Source organism: Corvus moneduloides, chromosome 24 (assembly GCF_009650955.1).
Source record: "Corvus moneduloides isolate bCorMon1 chromosome 24, bCorMon1.pri, whole genome shotgun sequence".
Classification (NCBI taxonomy): Eukaryota; Metazoa; Chordata; class Aves; order Passeriformes; family Corvidae; genus Corvus; species Corvus moneduloides.
The window spans coordinates 1,298,438-1,320,775 of NC_045499.1; the positions used below are offsets into that span (position 1 = coordinate 1,298,438).

At 53.6% G+C, this 22,338-nt stretch overlaps 1 protein-coding gene and 1 long non-coding RNA gene across 2 annotated transcripts; one reads left to right on the forward strand and one right to left on the reverse strand.

Moving 5' to 3' along the window:
* Window positions 1-5,014: 5,014 nt before the first annotated feature.
* On the forward strand, window positions 5,015-13,513 carry LOC116455507 (serine/threonine-protein phosphatase 4 regulatory subunit 3B-like). Its single transcript, XM_032133455.1, has 12 exons — window positions 5,015-5,153; window positions 5,253-5,385; window positions 7,538-7,615; window positions 8,172-8,285; window positions 9,578-9,694; window positions 9,886-10,017; window positions 10,747-10,834; window positions 11,235-11,393; window positions 11,547-11,716; window positions 12,033-12,172; window positions 12,635-12,794; window positions 13,134-13,513. The coding sequence occupies exons 2-12, from the start codon at window positions 5,359-5,361 to the stop codon at window positions 13,206-13,208; spliced, it is 1,260 nt and encodes a 419-aa protein (XP_031989346.1). The 5' UTR covers window positions 5,015-5,153; window positions 5,253-5,358; the 3' UTR covers window positions 13,209-13,513.
* A 1,489-nt stretch (window positions 13,514-15,002) lies between these two features.
* LOC116455529 lies at window positions 15,003-21,835 on the reverse strand. The gene is made up of 3 exons (XR_004244416.1): window positions 21,825-21,835; window positions 20,805-20,810; window positions 15,003-15,151 (listed from the first exon to the last, which is right to left on the reverse strand). It is a non-coding gene; the product is annotated as an uncharacterized LOC116455529 (long non-coding RNA).
* Between the last annotated feature and the right edge of the window lie 503 nt (window positions 21,836-22,338).

Consider the following 22,338-nt stretch of genomic DNA (forward strand, 5'->3'; position numbering starts at 1 on the left):
TCTGGAGCCCCTCTGCTCTGGAGCCAGGCTGGGAGAGCTGGGGGTGTTCACCTGGAGAAGAGGAGGCTCCAGGGAGACCTTACTGCAGCTTTTCCACAGACAAAATGGAGCTTATGAGACATAAGCAAGAATTGTTGTACAATAGGGGTGCTGAGGCCCTGGCACAGGTTGCCCAGAGAAGCTGTGGCTGTCCCAGCCCTGGAAGTGTCCAAGGCCAGGTTGGATGGGGCTCGGAGTAACCTGGGATAGTGGAAGGTGTCCTTGCCCATGGCAGGGGTGGGACAAGATGGGCTTTCAGGTGCCTTCCAACCCAACCCAGGCTGGGATTGTGACTCTCTCATGACAAATTGCAGAGCAGGGGAGTGAAGAGAGACTCTCTGGCAATGGTTCCCATGGGAACCCCCCCCCCCCAGCAACGCTGCTCTGGGTGCAGTCAGAGGGGGGAGAAATATGCCCAGCCCCAAACTGCACGGGAACGGCTGCAGAGGTGTTGGGGAAGCACTCCCAGCACAGCTGGAGGACAGGGGGGGTCTGGCTCCCTGTGAAGGGAGAGCTCTGAGAAGTGAAGAGGCCAAAGCACTGCAGGAGCAGAGACACTGCTGCCTCTCCCTGATGTCCCACAGACCCTCTGTACCCTCACATGTGTCCCTCTGAGCCCAAACATTTCCAGAGCAGCCTACAGAAAGTGTGGCTGCAGGGCTGCAAAGCTGCTTTTCCCTTTTTCCTGTGTGTTTCTATGCCAGGGCAGTACAGGAGCCCAGGAAGGCCCAGGACCTTGTGACAAACAATTCCAGGGCTCCAGGGGACACTGTTCACACCCTGGAAGCCAAGGGTGGTCCACGTGTGGGCCCTGCAGCCTGACCCCACGCTGAATGTTCTGTCTGACCCTGCTCACTGCTCCCGTGCTCAGCACCCTGGCAGGACCCCACATCCCACCTGGATTTTGGGTGTCTGCTGATCCCTGCCTGATTTGCTGCTTGCTGGGGTACAAACTTCTGCTCTCCTCCCCTTGGGAAACACCGCCCGGCATCTGTCCCCCTCTGGCACTCTGGCACTGCCTGTGGAGGAGGGCAGGGAGGGGAGTGGGACACCCTCCCTGATCCCAGCAAACCCCACACGGGGACAGGAACCAGGTGGCACCGGACAGGGAAAGGATCTTCCCTTTCTTAGGCATTTTTAGTGTCTTGGAAGACTCCAAGAAGATTCCATCCATCCGTGTTCTGTTGCCTGAACCTGGAGGCCAGCAAAAGGCTGTCCTTTCCAGGAGCAGCTCCACAGGAAGCTCCTGGAGGGGAAGTAGGAGAACAGAACAGTTTTGCTGGTGGCTAAACAGCTTCCCACCCTGAGCTGCTGCCCTGGGAGCCCCTGTGCTCCGCAAGGATCTGCCAGCCCTTGCAGCAGGTGAGGCTGGAGAGAAGCTGGATGCTCCAGTGCTCCTGATGGCAGTGGCCATGGACAGGATTGTCAACAGAGGCCAGGGTGCCCTTGGCAAAGGCTCCCATTGAATTTCTCTGGCCTGAGCTGGCCTTTTTCTCCTCGACAAATGGAAGTGGGCACTGAGGAACAGGCAGCTGGCACAAGGAGCTCTCTGGGGCCCAGGGACCCTTCCCACTCCCACTCCTCTCCCGAGGCAGCGCGGCTCGCCGGGAGCCAGCACTCTGCTGGCAGGGGCTGGGGAGCCCAGGCTGCTGCAGCTGCTGGGATTGTGCAGCTGAAACTGGCAGGAAGGGAGGAGGACGGAGTGCAGCAGGGAGCTGCTTCCTTTGGACCTGGAAAGCTTTGGCACCAGATTCCACAGGAATTTTGCTGTGAACCCTGGGCTAAGAAATTCCTGGCAGAACTTGAGGCCATTTCCTCTTGTCCTGTTGCCTCCTACCTGGGAGAAGAGCCAGGCCTCCCCCTTGTTCCAACCTCCTGTCAGGTAGTTGTAGAAAAGGAGAGGCTCCCCCCAGAGCCTTATTTTCTCCAGGCTGAGCCCCCCCAGCTCCCTCAGCCGCTCCTGGGACTCCAGACCCTTCCCCAGCCCCGTTCCCTTCTCTGGACATGCTCCAGCCCCTCAATGTCTCTCTTGCCATAAGGGCCCCCGGACTTCCTCCAGGACTGGAGGTGCCTCAGCAGTGCCAGCACAGAGGGACAGGCACTGGTCCTGCTGGCCACACCGTGGCTGGTGCAAGCCAGGATGCCACTGGCCTCTTTGCCCACTTGGGCACACTGGCCACTCATGTTAAACAGCTGTCAACCAAAACATCACCCACTGCAGCTGCTCCTGGTGGCCAGGGATCTCCCACAGGTTTCCCTGAGGCCTTGTAGAGCATTGGAGACATATCCCAGATCTGATGTCACCGCAGCATTTGGAGATGAGCATCCTTTCCCTGGGGGCTGGGAAACCTCTGCCAGATGGCTCAGAGGCTGTGCCTAATCCAGGGTGCAGGAGATGGTGCTGCAGATGCCAACCTGCAGCAGACTTGGGCAGACCTGCCCCCTCCAGCCTCCATCCCACAGGAGCAAGGCAGGGGCTGCCAGGTTTCAGAGGCTCTCCTACTCCTGTTTCTTTTCTCCAGAAGAGGCAGAGCAGGTGGATTAAAAGCTGCCTGTCAGCTTCAGAAAGGATCCCTGTATCCCCCAATTCCACTGCTGCAAACTCCATCTCTGGTCTTTGCTCTGAAGGGGACCAGGCTTGTGAAGGACCCCATTGCAGAGGGAGCGGGGCCCAGGCCTGGCTCCTGCCAGCACTGGCACTCTGGCCTTGTGTGACACTCTCTGCCCCTTTTGGCAGTGCAGAGAGCCCAAAGCCCATCCCAGATCACCTCCCAGTGTCTCCCCAGCGGCAGAGTGGTGTCTCTTGGGCTCTGTAACCTGGGGCTGCCTGGGGCTGTCCCTCTGCCTCTCACCTGCTGCAGCTTTCCCATCTCCCCAGCAGCACCCAGCAGAGCCCAGGGATGCAGGAGAGCAGTTTTCCGTTTAGGGACTTACAGCCAGGGGACGGTCAGCCTCTTCTCCCAGGGAACAAGGGACAGGACAAGAGGAAGCGACCTCAAGTTGCCCCAGGGGAGGTTCAGGTTGGGTATTGGAGAAAACTCGATGGTGATTGCAGATTCGAAACTGCTGAGCACCTGCCAGTCAGGGCAGGGAGGAGGAGATGTCCTGCTGCCGAGCCAGCAACTGGGGTGAAAATGCTCTCCTCTGATGAACATGGTTCATTAAAGTCTAATTGTATCGTTAACACACCCCTCCATCCCAAAGGTCCCCCCCCCCCCCGTATAACCACCTCTCACTGGGGTGATCTTTGTGACTTTACCTTTAAAAGCAAAGCAAAAGAATTTTACACCTTTTACATAAAGGTCTGCATGACTTGAGTCACTCAAGTTCCACCTAAACAGGACGAATTTAAAAAGTAAGTTGAGAATGAAGGCAAAGCGAGGGAAGACTCCATGGTAACTGCAGGGCTCAGTTGATGGGCTGAACCTGCCTTCTTCCCTGTCAGGACCTATTGGGTAAGAACTGTACTCTGTGCACACTGAATGTTTAATTGAGGATTAAGGCTTGTCTTAATCTTTGAACACGTTTATGCAGTCAGATCCTATCACTGACACATCCTATCCCAGACAATCCTCGAACTGTAACCTGTCACAGTTTTATATCAATAAAGAGAGTTATTCTGTAAACTCTGAGAGTGAGTCCTTCCCTGGAGTCGCCAGCAGCAGGGAATATACTCGGATAAAGAGGAAGAGCCCCTGAGGAGTCAAAAAGTGGGAAGAGTTGCCGAGTGCTCTTCCTTATGCTGGAGTAAGTCAGTGGAACCAGCCTCCGATCCAGCAGGATGGCTCGGGGAAGGCTCCCCCTAACGGGACGCTGACAGACTGCTCGGGCACAAGGGTCTCGGCTTTGCTGGGGCACTGAGAGACAAATTAAACACTGAGGGTCAAGTAAATCTCCCTACACTAACAGTAAAGAAAATCCCTTTTCATGTGGCAGATGCGGATGTGGCACTCAGGGACATGGGTTAGTGCTGAACGTGGCAGCGCTGGAGGAATGGTTGGACTTGACACTCTCAGAGAGCTTTTCCAGCCACAAGGGCTCTGGGATTGTGCAATTCCCTGGGTCCCGGCCGGGCAGTGCCGTGGCTCCCAGCACCAGCTCGTGTTGTGCCATGGCGGGATGTGGCAGTGGGAAGGGCTGGCACCCTCTGCTCTGCACGGCTCCAGCTTCCCCAGGCAGGCCCAATTCCACCTGGCAGTTCCACCCCCTCCAGGCTCATTTCCCAAAGCACTCAGGGAGATCTGCACGCACGGTGCGGCTGAAACGGGCCGGGCTCTGCCACCGGGGGCACGCGGGAATGCTCACACCAGAAGGTCCAGCCAAAGAGTGTCCTGGGACAGTGAGCTGGGGCCAGAGGTGCCCAAAGCAGTGACCAAAACCAATCAAGGCATCAAAAATACTGGTCAGACCTCATCCAAAGCCGGTGGCGTTCCCTGAGGGGAAGGACTCGGGGGTGCTGGTGCACGGGCAGTACCAGCCTGTGGGCAGGGGGCTTAGTTAGGGCTAAGGTCACCCCAAGCCCCGCCTTGTGAATCCCTGACTGCTGGGATTTAGCACCGAGTTTCCCAGAGAAAGGGGCTGTGCAGAAGTTTGGGACAAGCTGTGCCAGGTGCAGCTTGCCCCGCTGCCCGTGGTGCAGCCCATGCAGAGGCAGCTGTGCCCCTGCAGCCCATGGAGGGCACGGGGGGCAGAGATCCCCCTGCAGCCCCTGGAGCTGGAGCAGGGGGATGCCCGAGAGAGGCTGTGAGCCCCTGGGAAGCCCCTGCTGGAGCAGGGTCCTGGCAGGGACCCATGGAGCCGTGCAGGAGGAGCCCTGCACGCTGGAGCAGGTTTGCTGCAAGGCCTTGGGAGCCCGTGGGGGACCCAGGCTGGAGCAGGAGGGGCCTGAAGGCCTGACCCTGAGCAGGAGTAACCCACGTGGCAGCAGGAGTAACCCACGTGGCAGCAGGTTGTGGGGAGCTGTTTCCCACCAGATGGACTCCCGCCAAATTTCCTCAAGAACTGAATTTCCCAGGGATCCTTGGTGCTATTTCCTCTGCCCCGTCCACATGCAGACGGCAGAGACAGAGCGGCTCTGGTGGGTACAGTCAGCCCACTGCACACCTCCAGGCCTGGTGAGTCCACCACCTCTCTGGGCAACCTGGCCCAGTGCCCAGCCTTCTTCAAGGCAAGAATTTCTTCCCAAGACCTCACTGAAACCTGCCTTCCCTCAGCTTCAAGCAATTCCCCCTGTTCTGTCCCATCCCTGAAGGCCCTGGGAAAAGTCCCTGTGCAGCCTTCAGGTGGTCCTCTCCTGGTGGCTACTGGGGGGCTGCTGGCATGTGTCCCCTCAGTTCTACATGTTGTGTGAGTATCCGCAGTCCCTTACACTTTGTTTCTTTTTTTATTTTGCGGGTGGCGGGTGGAAGAAGTGCTGAGAGAGAGATGGGATCAAAACTCTCTCAGCCCCAAAGAGAGGTTTTTCTCCAAGTTGTGAAATCCCTTCAAGTTAGTGGTTTTGAATTTTCTAAGGGTCTGTTAAAACAGTTTGTTCGCTGGCTTTTCTTTCACCTTCCTCAAGTATCTCTTACAAATTTAAAATCTCCTGCCTTCTTGCAGGCTGTGGGGGATAAGATTACTGATTTAAAGCGAAAGGGAGACTCCTCTGGAGAAAAATTCTTTCCTCTAGTTCTAGTCCTTTGGGACTTGCATAAAATGCACCGGAAAGTAAAAGAAAAGCACAACCCCCCCCCCCCCCCCCCCCCGCAGTTCTTCCTGTAACCCTCCTTCCTCCCCTCCTGCTCCTTATCCCGCTTCCCCTTTCGTTGGAAAGACAGAATGGGGTGATACGCCCACAGACACAGAGTTGCTACCTTCTCCCTGACCCTTCTCGGTCTTTTCAGCCGCCCTGTCGGGATAGCCCTGGCCAGGCTGCCTCAACCCCTTCCCAAACCCCGTATCCCGCGCCCTCTTCCCCAGTTGTAATCCCAGAAAACTGTTCTAAATGCTGTTTGCCATTGCCCCCCCCACTCCACGTGTCTGAACAATGGCGCCGACCGCATGGCACAGTTCACCCCTCCCCCCCTTCTTCTTCCCACAATCCCTTTTTCCCGCCCACCCCCAACCCTTTCCTATCCCCCAGATGTGACGTCATCGGGCTCCTCCCACCCCTTGGGTACCGCCCCCTGTGTCAGAATCCCCGCCCATCCCGTGGCCGCTCCTCCTGGTCCTCCGACCCCGCCCCCTGTGGAGAACTTCTGGTTCCCACGGGGAAAGTACCAGAACCGACGCCATCTTGAAATCGGGCCTGGGAGTCCCCTCAGCCCCGTCCTATCCCTTCGCCGCTCCTGTTACCTATGACAGAGCAGGCAATAATCCCACATGGAAACCTTTTGATGCTGCAGGGCTCAAAGAGCTTTGCAAAGCCCAGAAAGAATTTGGGAGGGAGAGTCAGTATTTTAAAAACCTTCTTAAGATGACTCTCATCAGTACAGTGATTGTGCCACATGACCTCAAAAGCATTTTCTCCTGCTTCCTTTCCCCATCCGAGTTTCAAATATGGGAAGAAGGTTGGAGAAAGCAACTGGGAGAGGTCCTCCCAATTTTACTTCGGGATACAAAAAACAACGGGGTTTCTATGGATCACCTTACCGGTGAGGGGTTATTGTCCAAGCCACAGAACCAGGCTCAAAATACACCAGAGCCAGTCCTGAATGCTGTAAAGCAAGCAGCCCTTTTCCTGACTTCGAAGCCGCTTCAGCGATGTGTGGAAGTAACGCAGCTGGACTCCCTCTGACCTGGGGCACGCCAGAGTTGGTGCCTCGAGCACCAAACCCTGCGTTAGATGGTGATGATGATGTTCAGGCTGGTTTTCTTGTCCCACTGGAGGCTTGAGCAATGGGGGAACTGAAATGCTTGGCCAGAAGGGAGCTCTTGTCCTGGAGGTCCTGAAGTCTCTCTTGGGAGCAGAGGCTGTGACTGTGCCAAGCCAAGGCTGGGGCAGAAGCGCAAAGCAGAGCGTCTGCAAGGAGGGAGCTGCTTTGAGTGCGAGGAAGGGCAACCAGGCCGTGGCTGCAGCCAGCTGGGAACCTGTTCATCTGCTCCCCCGTGCCCCGGGGGGCCTGGAAAGATGCTTTGCAGGGCTTCAGCTGCTCAGGAGGGAAAGGGATCCCTGTGGGATGTTGTCAGGGCAGGGGGAGCGGGGCAGGTGCCGCACGGGACAAGCTGTGTCTCGGCTGGCTCTTGGGAGTTGCACTTTTCGGGAGCCTCCCCTGAGCTCAGCTTCCCCTGGGGCTCTGGGCTTCTGGCCCTGCTTCTGCTGCACACAGGCACTGCTGACACAGTGCCCTGGGAAGGACGGATCCTGCGGGATCTGTGCTCTCTGGCGTTGGCCTTTCTTGGGCTGCAATGAACGGAGGGGTGGAGACTTGGGCTTGTGGCAGGAGGGGATCCTCTCAAGATGGAAGTTCTGCCTTTCCAGAGGCCCCTGTCAGTTGTGTTCCTTTTGTGTGTTCCACAGAAAGACCAGAAATTCTGGTTGGAAGTTCTGGCCCAATTAACAGCTGGAGCTACAGGTGCCCACCAGCGATGGGAACTGGTGAGTCAGTGCTCGTGGGACTTCCTCCAAGGCTTGAAAGGAGAGGGGTGAAGGAGGAAAAGGGAAACTGTTCTCGAGGCCTTCTGTAGTCCTTGAGGTCTTTCTGGAACCCAGCAATCCTTGCCAGTGCAGCTCAGTCTTCATTTAAGTCCTCACTCCGAGAAATATTTCTGGCAATGTAAGATCTGATGTCTTTGATGTGAATCAGGATTTCCTTGTGGAGAAAGGACCAGCACAGAGCTGACACCCTTGACTTCAAGCTCTGCTTTCTTCCCAGAACGCTCCAGCATCCCAGAGAACTTTATTTCTGTATCACCGTCTTTCTTTCTGAGGTCAAGGCCAGCTGAGGAATTTCTTCTTTCTCTGTGTTTCCGTTCCGTGGCTTTGCTTGGTTGATGTTGGCAAAGCTTGGAGGAGACACCACGAGAAGAAGACCATTCTCTAGGAAGGTCACAACAACCCTGGGCTCCCCCTCTGCGAGAAATTGCAACCCTTTCCTCCTTTCAGAGAGTTGTCTGACTCCAAGACACCTGAAATTCTTTTTCCTATGCAACAGGTGACCTTTGTGAAGGACTTCTGTGCCTTTTCTGTCTTGTTCCACCAGAACAGAAAGGCATTTTTACAAAGCTTGGCCAAGCTGGGAATTCTTCCTGCTCTTGAAATTCTACTGGTAAGTGAAAACTTCCAGCTGCTTTTCCTTAAAGCAGGAAAGGCCAGAGCCACTGGAGCCCTTGCTGGACCTGCTGAACTCTTGTGTGTCCCTTGGCTCGCACACATTGGCTCTGCTGAGAGTGGAAGTGGATTGGACTGGCCACAATCCCAAAGCTCCCCCAGCTCTGGGAAGCGCCTCCCTGGCTTGTCCTGGTTCTTGTGGTACTGCACCAGGGCCAAGTCTGTGCTCAGTGCAGTCCTTGGGACAAGGCAGGGTCCAGATGGAAGGAGACTCGCTGCCACGGGGCAGCTGCATTGGCGTTGTTTTCCTGGGGCTGTTGTGGCTCTGCTTGGAGCGGGGCCAGAGAAGTCTTTTTGGCTCCTCTGGAGCTGTTGGCTGGTTCCTCCCCAAAAGATCCTGTCCTCCTGCTGGCAGCAGATTCCTCTGTCCTGAGCAGCAGTGGGAAAACAGAATTTTGTCCCTCCTTTGGCTGGGGCAGCAGTTGCCACCTGACCATTGCAATCCAGCATCAGTGCTGCTGTTCCTCACAAACACCAGATTCCAGGGGCTTTCTCTGCTGCAGGAACAACCTGGGAACTGAGCCAGGCACAGCACTGCCAGCAAAACTTTTGTGCTGCCCCACTCGGCTCGGCAGCTTTAGGGGAAGGTTGGTTGAGCCACTTGTGTCCCCGTGTGGGACAAACACCAGCATTCCCAGGAAGCTTGAGATCATCCTTTGAGTCGCAAGCCTGAGAACATGAAGGCAGAATGAGGCACTTGCCAAGTTTTAAAACAACATGAAGTCCAAGGAAGGCCCTTCACAGACTTGACCTTGGCAAACTTAAGCTTAGCCACCTTTAACTGACCCACACGACAAGGCAGGGACTGGCACTGTTTAGTCTGCCTTCCAATCTATTTCAACGAGAAGAAGAAGTGAGCAGAGGAAAGAGACAGAGACTGATGTGTGCAATTGGCCCTTTGGTACAAAATGAATCAGCTGTGGATAACAGGTACAGAAGATCAGTGTCTCAGCTGTTCCAGCCAGGAAGTGGCACGATGGGAACGGTTCCTGCCTACGTGAGGACTCACAGATTCACAGAGAGCCTTGTGTCCCTTCTAAAGGAGGCAAAGGGTGGGCAAAAGAGGTTGCTGGCTTATTGTAGTTTCTCTGGAACCATATGACTGTGTTTCTCAGAGAAACTTGGGAATGAAACCTTCCCAAAACCTTTCCCTCCCTTTTCTTTGCAGCTTTACCTGATAGGAAACAGCAAACCTGATTTACCCTACCAAATTAAACTCTTTTGTCTTAGGGAATGGATGATCTGCAAGTGGCATCTGCTGCCACAGAGATCTTGTCTTGTTTTGTCGACTTCTGTCCGTTCCTGGTCCATGAGTTTCTCATGCAAGAGGCCCAGCAGAGGGACCATGTAAGTAAAAGTGGTTTGTGGGTGCCTGGATAGACCAGGCTTAGGGCAAACGGGAAACAGACCAGCCAAACACAATCTCCATGTTTCCAGTTCCTTTTCATTTTTATTGGAAGAAACCAACCAGACTGATAGAAACCAGGAAACCCATTGCACTCTGATTATTGGGGGCTTACTTTGTCTGGGTTTTGCAGGGTACCGACCTCATCCGTGTGCTCATGAAGCAGCTGTTCCACCATCCTGCTGCTGCAGTAGGAGGAGCTGATCAGGTCGTGGAGCTGTTGCAGACTCTGCTCGATCCCAGGAATCTGCTGGCTACAGCTGATGTAAGGGAATGCAAAGGGCTGAAGACACGGGGCTGTCTCAGCCAAGGGAAACCCTGATCTTCTCGAGGGCTCTTCTTGTGGGCACAGCATGCAAACAGCTTGGGCTTGGGCTCAGCGCTTGGCTGTGGTGTGTGCTCTGAGCCTGAACGGCAAGAAGCTCCAAAGCAGCTGAAGTTGCCAGAGCCTTTGGCTGAGGCCAGGCCTGTGTGTGGGGCACTGTGCCCGCAGTCATTCCCCCAAGCAGCGCTTCAGGGACACAGCAGTGCCTGGCCAGAGCTCCCGCTGCCTGGGGGAGACATCCGGCAGCAGCAGAGTCCAGGAGAGGCCCTGGCACCCCCAGTGCCCGGCTTCATAGCCTGCGATGGACAGGAGTAGCTGGGAAAAGGATGGCAGCTTGTCCTGATGCAATGGCTGCATTGGAGAGGACTCGAAGGACACTTTGTCAAGCCTGGCGAGTCACGGATGGATTGCCAGGATAGACTGGCATCCCTGGTGGGGATTCTCTTGGGGAGAGCAAGGTGGGCTGGATGTCTCTCAGATTCCCCCCAAAGAAAGAAATGGCTCTTTGTGCAGGGAACACCTGAATGCTTCGGGCCCCACCAGAAAGATACAGGCAGAGCTGTCGGGGCCACGGGAATTCTCTGCAGGCTCTTTCTGCTGGTACTGCGCTCTCTGATTGGGAAGGTCTCTGCCGAGGCCAGGATTTAATGAAGCCGTTTCCTCCCTTAGGTATCCAAAATAATTGGATTTTTCAACTCTTTCTACACCCGCTGCCTTCCTGTTCTGACTGCGCCGCTTCTGGCCAATGCAGCCAAAGGTACCTGGGAAATAGGGAATGAGGATTTTTCCTTGTTCCCCCCCTTGGAGGCCTGCAGTGCCTGGAAGGGACTGACAGGGGTGCTGCCAGCGATCAGCCTGCCAGGCCAGCTGGGAATGTGCTTGAGGAAAAGTGCTGCTCCCCAGGGACAGGGGTGCTGCAGGCAGCACTTTTCAGCCCCTTCTTGCCCCTCCGAGTGCTGACATGGCTTCAGGCTGTGCTTTGTTCTGTGTTTTGTTCTCCCCCAAACTTCCCCCTCCTAAAGCAACCCAGGAAAGCCAAAGTCCACTGAAACCATGTCAGGAACTGCACTGGCACCTGAGCTGGGTGGGCAGCACAGGACATCTCTTGCTTTTTATTTTTCTTTTTTGCTCATTGAAGGCATTACTTTTTCCTGTAGATGATTATCAAACAGCACAACTCCTGGCCTTGATTTTGGAGCTGCTGACCTTTTGTGTGACACGGCACAAGGAGCACATGAGGGCTTACATCTTCCACTGGGATTTGCTAAGACGAGTCCTCCTCTTGATCAATTCCAAACACACCTTTCTGGCCTTGGGTGAGTAGCCTTTGGCATTTCCTCCTGCCAGGCTGTGTGTGTCCCAGGTGGGAGGTGTTCCAGGGGACCCTTGAACTCGGGATTCGTGGGAAGGGATGGGAATGAATTGCTGCACTGCAGCACTTCCAACCCTTGCATTTCTCTCTTCACCAGGGGCTCTGCACTTCCTGAGGAAGATCATTGGCCTGAAGGATGAGCTGTATTCCTGTTACATCATCCAGGGAAAGCTCTTGGCACCCCTTGTGCAGGCTCTGCTGCAGAGTGGAGCTACGTCCAACCTGCTCCACTGGGCTGTGCTGGAGCTGTTTGAATTCCTCCGACTGGTGAGTTCAGCAGCAGCTTCAGCTCAGACACGGCTGTGGCCTCTCAGCTCAACAGGTCCAGTGCAGCCTCCCGCTTCCATGCAAGTGTCACCAACAGCCTGGGGACACTGCTGACCCTGGTGCCCCGTGCCACGGGAAGATGAATCGTTCTTTCCCCATTTCAGCTCTTGGCTTCAGGATCAATCTCAATTGCTTCCCAACTGCTCTGGACAAAAGGGCTTTGGCTCTGGCCAAGGAAGGCATTCCTTGGAAGCTTTCTGAACTTGGGCCTGTGACCACTGGAGACTGAGAGCATGTTTTGTTCCTCCTTTTGCAGGAAGATTGTAAGTCCCTGGTTGCCCATGTCATCGAGAGCTTCTATCCTGCACTGCAGTCCATCAGCTATGTGCAGACATTCCAGGGACTGAAGAGGAAATACGAGAGAGACAAGCACCGACAAAAGCAGAGCGTGCACAGGTAGGCCCCGGTCTCTGTGCTGGGAGCCTGGCTGGGACTGCCCTAGGGCAGGGCTGCTCCTTGGTTTTCTCTTTGCCAGAGGGCAGCAGGAGCAGGTGGCTGGCGCTGGCCTTGGCTTTCCTTCTGGAGGAAAACTTGTGGCATGAGAGGAAAGCCCCCTCTGCCTTTCCTTGTGGCCCTCTGCAGTGGAGCTGCTCTTGCTCCGGGCATTCCTTGCTCCTCTGAGAAAGCCCTGAGCTTCCCCAGAGCAGAATCTTGCTGTGTCCCTGCCAGGGAGGATTCAGCCTGCCTGGGCCTCAGCCGGGGGCTGCTGAGTCTTACGGGCAGGGCACAAGTGCCTGTGGAGCTGGACTGCCTTCCCAAATGGGCCACGCTCCCTCCAAAGCTCTGCGAGCCATTGCCGGTCCTGGCTGAGTCGGGAGCAGCAGCAAAGCCAGGATCACTTGTCCTGTCTCTCCGCAGGGTCCCATCCCTCTCAGGCAGAGGTGCAAGAGCCTCAGGGCAGGAAGGCCAATTGAACATCGGGGCAGACCAAGGGGGCGCAGCTCAGACAGCACCAACGAGCTCCAAGGGCTCCTCTTCCAACAAGGCGACCCCGCGCCCGCAGCTGACGGCCCCCAAGGTGGGAGAACTGGGCTGAGCTGCTGCCCAGGCCTGGCCCAGGGCAACGGGGGCTTGCAGCGGGGCTTAGTTAGGGCTCAATTCACCCCCCTGACAGCTGGGGGGTAGCCTGAAGGAAGGATGGGCTGGCCCTGGAGTCTGCTGCTGACCTGGGGGCACAGTCTGATCTCACTGCTTCTGCATCCCTCAACTGGGGCCACTCCTGGGCTCTTGCCCTGCCCACTGGCTGCTCGGGCTGGGGCATGGACAGAGGAGATGGCATTTGGGTGAATACTCAGAAATTGCACCTGAGTGTTCTTTCAAGGTGAGAATTTCCTTTTCTCCTTTTTCTTTTTGGCAGAGACGTCAGCCAGCAGAATCTACCAGTGATCAAGAGGAGGAGATAATCCCAAAGAAAAGGCTGCATCTGGCCTAAGGAAGGGAAGTGCATTTTGCGTTTCAGAGGATAGGAACAGTTAGATGTTTTGTAGTAGTAGTTTGTATTAGGTTTAGCTTCCGTTTGTTAAGAGATTTACTGATAGACAAGTTGGTAGAGTTAGGTCAAGAAGAAGTTTCCTTTCTGTTCAAGTTCCCAATAAAATTTATTGTTCTCATTTGAAAATAGGTGTTAAGATTAATAGATTAAGGCTGAGCTGTAACATTCGGGAACTGACATTGGACTCTGTAATTGTAGAAGACGTATTATCGATAAATGTTATTTGGATAAAATGTTCTGTGGAACTGGAATGGGTGTGTTTGCCTCTTTTCCTGGGAGTTCCTGGCCAGGGCAGTCAGCCATGGAATGCCATGGGCAAAGCGGGACCTCTCCTGGTCTCATTTCCAGACTCTCCAGGCCAAACCAGGAGAGGATTCCAAAAGATGTCTGTGAATCTGCATGTGAATTGCTGGGGACAGCCCCAGCTTGGCTTCTAAGGCAATTCCTTTGGCTTAAAAGTGAGATTATACGTGTACTATTTTGAAAACAAACCAGTGGGAGGCACCAAGTCAGAATGACATTTTAACGGGGAACTTAAAGAAAAGGAAATACTAAAAGAAAACACTGTCAAACTGACAGAGTCAAGATACAACCTGACACCCCGTTAGGCAGGGTGGGGGTAGCAGTCTGGTAGAATGGTGGCTGCAGTCCTCTGAAGTGGTGATCCTGTAGGAAAAGGGTCTGCTCTTCCTTAGGTCCAGTGGTGGCTGTGTACCTCCTGTCCTCTGGAAATCCAGTAGAAGGGTTGTTTCTGGTGTTCAGAATCTCAGATTATATCCAGGATGGGATGCTTGGTTCCTCCCTCTGTGTTGGAGCATCTCACAATGGGGGGGGGTGATGAGTCCTGAGGCCAAGTGTTGATTAGGCTCATTAACAGAAGATAGTCCGGAGGGAGTTATCTCTGAGTCATGTGGCAGGACAATGATGGGCCATGAACAGAAAGATAGTCTGGGGGGAGGAGGCAAGGAAACACTGCCCCACCTGATTTCAACAGCTCATGAGGATGGTAACAGAATACACTGCAATCCAGGACATCATCCACCCCTTATTCTATTACCATCTACATCATCCTAAATCAATACCTTCCCTAAATTCTACACACACACATATATATACAGTGAAACCCTACACACAGTTCTCACCTAAGATTAGATCTCCTTGTGGTACACAACGGGTTTCTCCATCTTTCTGCATTACCCACCAAGTGTAACCAGGTCCTTGAGCAAAGACAATCCCACGGATGGGTTGGCCTTTGCCTGAGGTGGGATTAATCCAAACAGTCTTTCCTAAAATACCTCTCTGATGTGCCACAGGGACTCTATCTCCATCCACTGTGTGCAAGGGCTCAGACTCGGCAGGACCAGCTCCATTGATGGACCCTCGGGTATTGACCATCCAGGTGGCCTTTGCTAAGTTCACTTCCCAATTTTTGAAGGTCCCCCCACCAAGAGCCTTTAGGGTGGTTTTAAGTAGTCCATTGTAGCATTCAACTTTTCCAGCAGCTGGTGCATGATAAGGAATATGATATATCCATCCGATACCGTGTTCTCTGGCCCAGGTGTTTATGAGGCTGTTCTTAAAATGAGTCCCGTTGTCTGACTCGATCCTGTCAGGGGTGCCATGTCTCCACAAGACTTGCTTTTCCAGGCCCAAGATGGTGTTCCGGGCTGTAGCATGAGGCACAGTGTAGGTCTCCAGCCATCCAGTGGTTGCTTCCACCATGGTCAACACGTAGCACTTGCCTTGGCAGGTTTGGGGAAGGGTGATGTAGTCAACTTGCCAGGCTTCCCCATACCTGTACTTTGACCATTGTCCACCGTACCACAGAAGCTTCACCTGCTTGGCCTGTTTGATTGCAGCACAGGTCTCACAACTGTGAGATGCTGTCCACAGTAAGGTCCACCCCTTGGTCACGGGCCCATTGGTATGTTGCATCTTTCCCCTGATGACCAGAGGCATCATGGGCCCAACGAGCTAGGAGTAATTCGCCCTTGTGCTGCCAGTCCACATCCACCTGAGATACTTTCACCTTGGCAGCTCGGTCCACCTGCTCGTTGTTGCGATGTTCTTCATTAGCCCGACTCTTGGGTACGTGCGCATCCACATGCCGAACCTTCACGGTCAGCTTCTCTACTCGGGCGGCGATGTCCTGCCAAATCTCAGCGGCCCAGATGGGCTTCCCTCTGCGCTGCCAGTTGGCTTTTCTCCAGCGAGCCAGCCATCCCCACAGAGCGTTAGCTACCATCCATGAGTCGGTGCAGAGATAGAGCCTCGGCCACTTCTCTCGTTCAGCAATATCCAAAGCCAGCTGGACAGCTTTAAGCTCTGCAACCTGAGTCGATCCACCTTGTCCCTCGGTAGCTTGTGCAACTCGTCGTGTGGGGCTCCATACGGCAGCTTTCCACTTCCGGTTAGCGCCTACAATTCGGCAGGAAGAGGGCATAATGTCTTTCAGTCTCCGGTAGCTCGTTATATGGTGGGGCTTCCTCAGCACAAGGCGCCTAGGAAAGCTTGTGTTTCCTTCTTGTTGGTCGGTGGAGACATCGCAGTGATCTTATTGATGACCTCGGTGGGAATCTGACGTCGTCCATCTTGCCACTTTACTCCCAGGAACTGGATCTCTCGGGCAGGTCCCTTGACTTTGCTCCTTTTGATGGCAGAGACGGCTTCCAGGAGAATCTGGATGATTTTCTCTCCTTTCTCAAATACTTCCTTTGCTGTGTTTCCCCACACGATGATGTTGTCGATGTATTGCAGATGTTCTGAGCCTCACCCTTTTCCAGTGCAGTCTGGATCAGTCCATAGCAAATGGTGGGACTGTGCTTCCACCCCTGGGGCAGTCGGTTCCAGGTGTATTGCATGCCCTTCCAGGTGAAAGCAAACTGGGGCCTGCATTCTGCTGCCAAAGGAATGGAGAAGAAGGCATTGGCAATGTCAATAGTGGAGTACCACTTCGCTGCTTTGGACTCCAGCTCGTACTGAAGTTCCAACATGTCTGGCACGGCAGCGCTCAATGGTGGCGTGACCTCATTCAGGCCACGGTAGTCCACCGTCAGTCTCCATTCTCCACTGGACTTACACACTGGCCATATAGGGCTGTTGAAGAGTGAATGGGCCTTGCTGACCACCCCTTGGCTCTCCAGTTTGCGAATCATCTCATGGATGGGAACCACAGAGTCTCTGTCGGTGCGGTATTGCCGGCGGTGCACTGTTTCTGTGGCGATTGGCACCTGTTGTTCTGCAACTCTTAGCAGTCCCACGGCAGAGGGGTCATCTGAGAGGCCAGCCAATGTACTCAGTTGTCTGATATCTTCCGTCTCCACAGCAGCTATCCCAAAAGCCCAACAATGTCCTTTTGGGTCTTTGAAATATCCATTTCTGAGATAGTCTGTGCCGAGGATGCATGGGGCCTCTGGGCCAGTCACAATGGGGTGTTTCTGCCACTCGTTCCCAGTTAAACTCACTTCAGCTTCCAGTACAGTCAGCTGCTGGGATCTTCCTGTCACCCCAGAAATAGAAATGGGTTCTGCTCCCACATACCTTGATGGCATCAGAGTACATTAAGCGCTGGTGTCAACCAAAGCCGTGTATTTTTGTGGGTCAGATGTGCCAGGCCATCGGATCCACACAGTCCAAAAGACCCGATTCTCCCTTTCCTCTACCTGGCTAGAGGCAGGGCCCCTCTATTCCTGGTCATGGTACATGTTGCTCCCTTCCAGTGAATATGCTCCTGAGGTCTCTTCAAGAGGATCGGTCATATTATCATTCCTATGCTGTCTGGAGTTCTGTGTGCGAGAGACCGGAGCAGCGTTGACTCTGGATGAGCTTCTTGTGGTAGTTGTCCCTCTTTTTAGTTCACGTGCCCTGGCCGCTAAGGAGGAGGTGGGTTTTCCATGCCACTTACTCATGTCTTCTCCATGTTCCTGAAGGAAAAACCAGAGGTTACCTCGTGGGGTGTATCCTCTCTTCCTGGTTGGGGGATGCCGGCTCCTAATGGCAGAGACTCTTGTTGGTTCTGGGGAGATCTGGTAAATCTCTTCCTTCAGTTCCTTTTTCAGTTTCTGATGGCCTTCTTCAATCAAGCTCTGGACTTGCTCAGCCATCCTTGTTTCCATGGAGGAGACATGGGTGCGAAACAGGGCTGTGACGGTGTCCTCATAAATCCTCAGTTTGTGGACAGAGTCGCCCACCCTGTCCTCGCCTTCCCTCCATTGCAGCGTTGCCAGGTAACGGGAGTACATCTCTGGTCCAAGGCATGCGAACCTCAACCATATCTGTGATGTGCACTGGACACCATCTGGGCTCTTAGGAAATCTCTTGTCTTCTGAGAAAATGATCTCCAGTACAGCCAATTCCCTCAGGCACCGGATACCTTGTTCCATTGTGCTCCATTTTCCTTGGTGCACCTGGAGGTCTTCTTTACAAAGGTACCTGTCCCTTACACTTGTCAGCAGTCGCCACCAGAGGCTGAGAGTTTCTTGGGTTCTCCCGATCCCCTGGTCAATGACCACATCCCTGGACAGAGATCCCAGTTGCCTGGCCTCACTTCCGTCCAGAATGGTGTCATTGGCTGCAGCGTCCCAGATGCGGAGCAGCCAGGTCAGGATAGACTCGTTCGTCTGGCGGGTGAATTCCCTCCGCAGGTCTCGCAGCTCACCCAGGGATAGCGACCGAGTGTTGATCTCTGGCTCTGCCTCTTCTGCAGGGTGCGAAGGTCCTGCTGCATCCTCATCAGTCACTATGCGGACTGATTTGCTTTTTGATTTCTTCTTCTGAACGGGGGCAACTGCAATCGGTTTAGGCTGTTCTGATTAAGTGACGGTTTGTGTGGAGATGCTGACAGCGCCTTTGGTTTCTTTCTCCTCTGTGTCAGTCTGCGTAGGGATGGACGCTGTTGCTTTGCGTTTGGTTTCTCTCTTCTCTGTGACGGTCTGTAGACATGGTGTTTGTTGCTCTGCTCTTTTTCCCTCCCTCATCCTGAGGATGCTGTGCCATAGCTCTGATTCTAAGCATGGTGTACATGGTACAGGCTGTATAGAGAAGACAAAGCAGAACTAACAGCAAGTTTATGCCGTCTTTGACATCCAGAGGGAATTCAATATTTTCAAAAACTGCTGTGCCTGGCCTGAAAGGCTGGAAGAAACCACTCTCTACTCCACCCACCAGGGGCTGGGTGCGATTGTTGAGGAGATCCCAGACATAGGAGCCCAGACTAGGACAGCCAAACAAAATTGAGTATATACTCCGAATGGTATTCATCGCCTCGCAGGTTATTATGCTATAGACATAATAAACCATTATTACCGCAGGCCTAGTTCCTACAGTATATCACCATGTCCCGCAGCCATAGGGAGGAGGAGGAGAGAAGATCCAGTAGGCAGGAATTGTGCAGCAAGATTGATTTATTTAATTATTTTACAAACTCTTTTATAGACTTTTTTCATCATAGTCTAATTGGACAAAGGATCAGCCACCCCTTGGGGTGATTGGCTAAAATCCTAAAACATCCATTGTCAAAATACTTTTCTACTATACCATAAACAAGACTTTTCAAGGTTGCAGGTGGCTTGGTTGTTTACATAACTCTGCTACCTCTTCTGTGAGAGAGAAAAGTTTCTCACGGACTTAGAAAAATAACAAGAAAATCCTCGCTAGCAGCATTTTTGTATCTACAAGTTCCCCTTTTTGTTTTATAAGATAACAACTCTACTATTAATCCTAAATAGAAATCTACATCAATTATTAATTCTAAATATGTCCTTAAGGCTTTAACTATCTGACTCCATAACAAGAAATTTAAAGTTCAGTCTCTGCTTGTGGAAGGACCATCTGCCTGATGGTCAACATCTTGGTCATCATCAGAAGAGTCATTAGGCTGATGATCTACATTCTGGTGGCCATTTGGATGGTTTGCATTCTGGTCATCATTTGGAGGTTGCCTGTTCTGCCTCTGGTGCCGTAGGTCAGGGCGAACGCATTTTGAAGGTAGCCACTGTAGCCCAGTATCTGTGGAAACGCAAGCATACCCACGACCCCAAACGATAAGCTCATGTGGGCCTTTCCACTGGTTAGTGAGTAAATTCCATACCCAGACTTTTGCCCGGGGCAGTTGTATGTCGCCTGCAGACTGCAATGAGAGAAAATGATTCAGAATAACAGGATTATTTGAATTTTGTGGTACTGTAAGGTGATTAATTGTATACAAAGCTTTTGCTAGTCAGCTTCAGTAACCAAATTCAAAGGTTCCTGTGAGAATCATTGAAAAGCCATGATAACAGCCCTTAATTCAACTAACTGAGCAGAGTCTGACTCGGATTGGTGTGTTAATGAACCACTGCAAAGGCAGTGTAGGATACTGTGCGCCCTTACGCACAGTGACCCCTGCTAAAAATTTGTCCCAATCCGTACCCCCAAGCTGCCAACACATCCCATCCCCAAAGGTTAAGGGAAGTGGTAGTAACATAAGCCCCAATCGTAGCTGGGTGCCCCTCGGAGTCCTTCATCACCACAGGCCGTTCGCTTAAATAGCTCTGTGTGGTTCCTCCTAACCCTGCGATGGCCGATCCCACCGGGGCTAAAGGCCATGAGGGAGGCCACGCAGTGAAGGAGATGATAGTTACATCAGCACCAGTATCAATCAAACCTCGAAGCTGAGTCCAGGGCGGATGGGCGTTCGGCAGGGCCAGGGTACAGGTCATCTGTGGCCTTTGGTCAGAGATGTCTGCAGTCCAGAAGGCCTGCGGAAGTCCCGTAGATCCACTGCCGTTATCTTCGTGAGTTTGTTGCTCTATCCTGGGGACGCAAGACTTAAAAGGCACTAATTTAGCGAGGCAGGTCTTTTCAGGAATAGTTACAGGGGATTTTTCCGTGGAGACCATAGCGCAAATCTGACCTCTAAAGTCAGCGTCTGTAACTCCTGAGCGTACTAAGATTCCTTGATGGGCAACGTCAGGTTTTCCCACCAGCATCGCACTGGATCCCTGGGCTAAGGGTCCATATGCGTCCAAGGGAACCTTATAAATACCGCTAGAGTCTAAGACGACTGCGGCTGCGGTGTGGACGTCAAACCCGTCTGATCCGTGGGTGCCGTCTGATCCCTGGGTGCCATCTCTAGGGTGGCTGGGTAGGCCTGTGCCTGTGCCACTCTCTGGGGGAGTGACTGCATCAGAGAGCAATTCCCCCTCCTTGCACCCCGGCGGAAGTTTCCCGGCAAAGGCTGACCATCGGCATGAGTCTGGGATCTACAGTAGCCCGTGCAATGCCCTGGTCTGCCACACCTCTTGCACTGGGGGATCGGTGTGTTCTCTTTTTGGCTCGGCTTAGGCCGCTTCCGTTTTTTCGACTGTTTGGGTTGCTTTGGTTCACGACCAGAAGATGCGCGAACAGGCTGCAGCCAAAGCAGACCTTCTCTGGTTCCCAGATCCCACCTTAGTGCAGGCTTTGACCATGTCTGTTACCTCAGGATCCTCTGGTAAGGCATCTATGATTTTTCTGCACTCCTCGTTTGCGTTATCTCTCACTAACTGCCTTAACAACATCTGTCTTAACCCGTCATCCTCAACCTGCTTCTCAAGAGAAGCAGCGACTTTCTCTACAAAAGAGAGGAATGACTCTGATGTCCCTTGAACTATTTCAGTATATCGCTTTCTGGATGCAGACAACTCTATGGTTTTCAACAGGGCAGCCATGCCAACCTGTTGAGCTTGCTGCAGGACGCCAGAGGACAAGGTACCCTGTAGACTGGGATCAGAGAAGGGACCAGTCCCCATCAAAGCATCCATTCCTGCTGTCTGTCTAGGATTGGCAGCAGGGAGCTGCATATTCCCTAATGCAGCCTTGTCAGACAGCTTTCTCCAGGTTTTCTCAAAAACTGTAAATTGTACAAGTTGAAATAGAATTTGACCTCAGTGTCTGATATCAAATGGAGAAAGCAAATCTGTATTTATCACCCTTATTATCTGCATAACCTCAGCAGAACCTAGCCCATATTGTGCCACCTTGGATTGCAGGTCCTGGGCAACCTTCCAAGCAATTACCTCATGCTTACCATGCTCGTCTGAATTTGGGAGAGCCTTGTACACTGGGAGAGCTTGGATCTCCCCTTTTGGGGAATCCCTACCATCCTGAACTTCTGGCACAGCCTGTGGATGGAGTGTAACAGCTTCCCAGTTACGCCCAGAATCCTCAAACCTATTTGGCATTACAAGTGTTTCTAATAACCTCCAGTCACCCTCCTCCAATGCTCGCATCTTAACTGACTCTAAGGAGCGACTGTAGTGGGTTGGACGCACTGTTACCATGCAGTCCTGAAAGGTCCAGGGGCGAGACCAGCGCAGCCTTTCCTTCACCGCGCGGCTACAGCCACCTGACGACCTGGGGCCAGAACCTCATCTGCCTCACTGCCCGACAATGAGTCATCAGGCAAAGGCAACTCAGAGACGCTGGGAGCGAACAGAGGTGGACGGAGAGGGGCACTTTGGCTAAGTTCACTAGAGCCAGAACAGACAGCACAGACTGCAGCTGGCTGCGCTGCAGTTTGAACAGCAGCTTCTTTACGAGATGCTGTCTCGGCCAGACCCGACCGAGCCGGTACTGGAGCTGCTGCCGCCATCACTGGGGCTACAGCCGTGCTCGGCGCCGCGCTTGTCTCTTGCACTGCGGCATCGTTCGGCGCCGTGCTTGTCATTTGGTCCACGCTGGCGCTCGGCGCCGCCGCCGAAACCACTCCTGTTTCCCGCTCCCCAACCGCGTTCGGCGCCGCGCTCCCCGGCTGCCGCTCCGCGGCCACCGCCGCTCCGCACCCACTGCCGCTTCCGGGTTTTCCCCCGACAGCGCTACTTCCAGGTTCACCGCTGGCCGCGCCGCTTCCTGGTTGGAGCCGCGTCTCCCGCGGGCGGCACTGGTGGAGCGGGCCCGGCGCACCCTGCACGGCAGGGTGCCTTGGGCATCCGCTGCAGTAGCAAGCTGAACAGGTCCTCCAGCATTCAGGATATGTTCGGTAACTCTGTCAGCAAAGGCAGATGCTGTATTAAAAGGTTGATGGTTTGGTTCTGTGACTGCGCAGAATAGT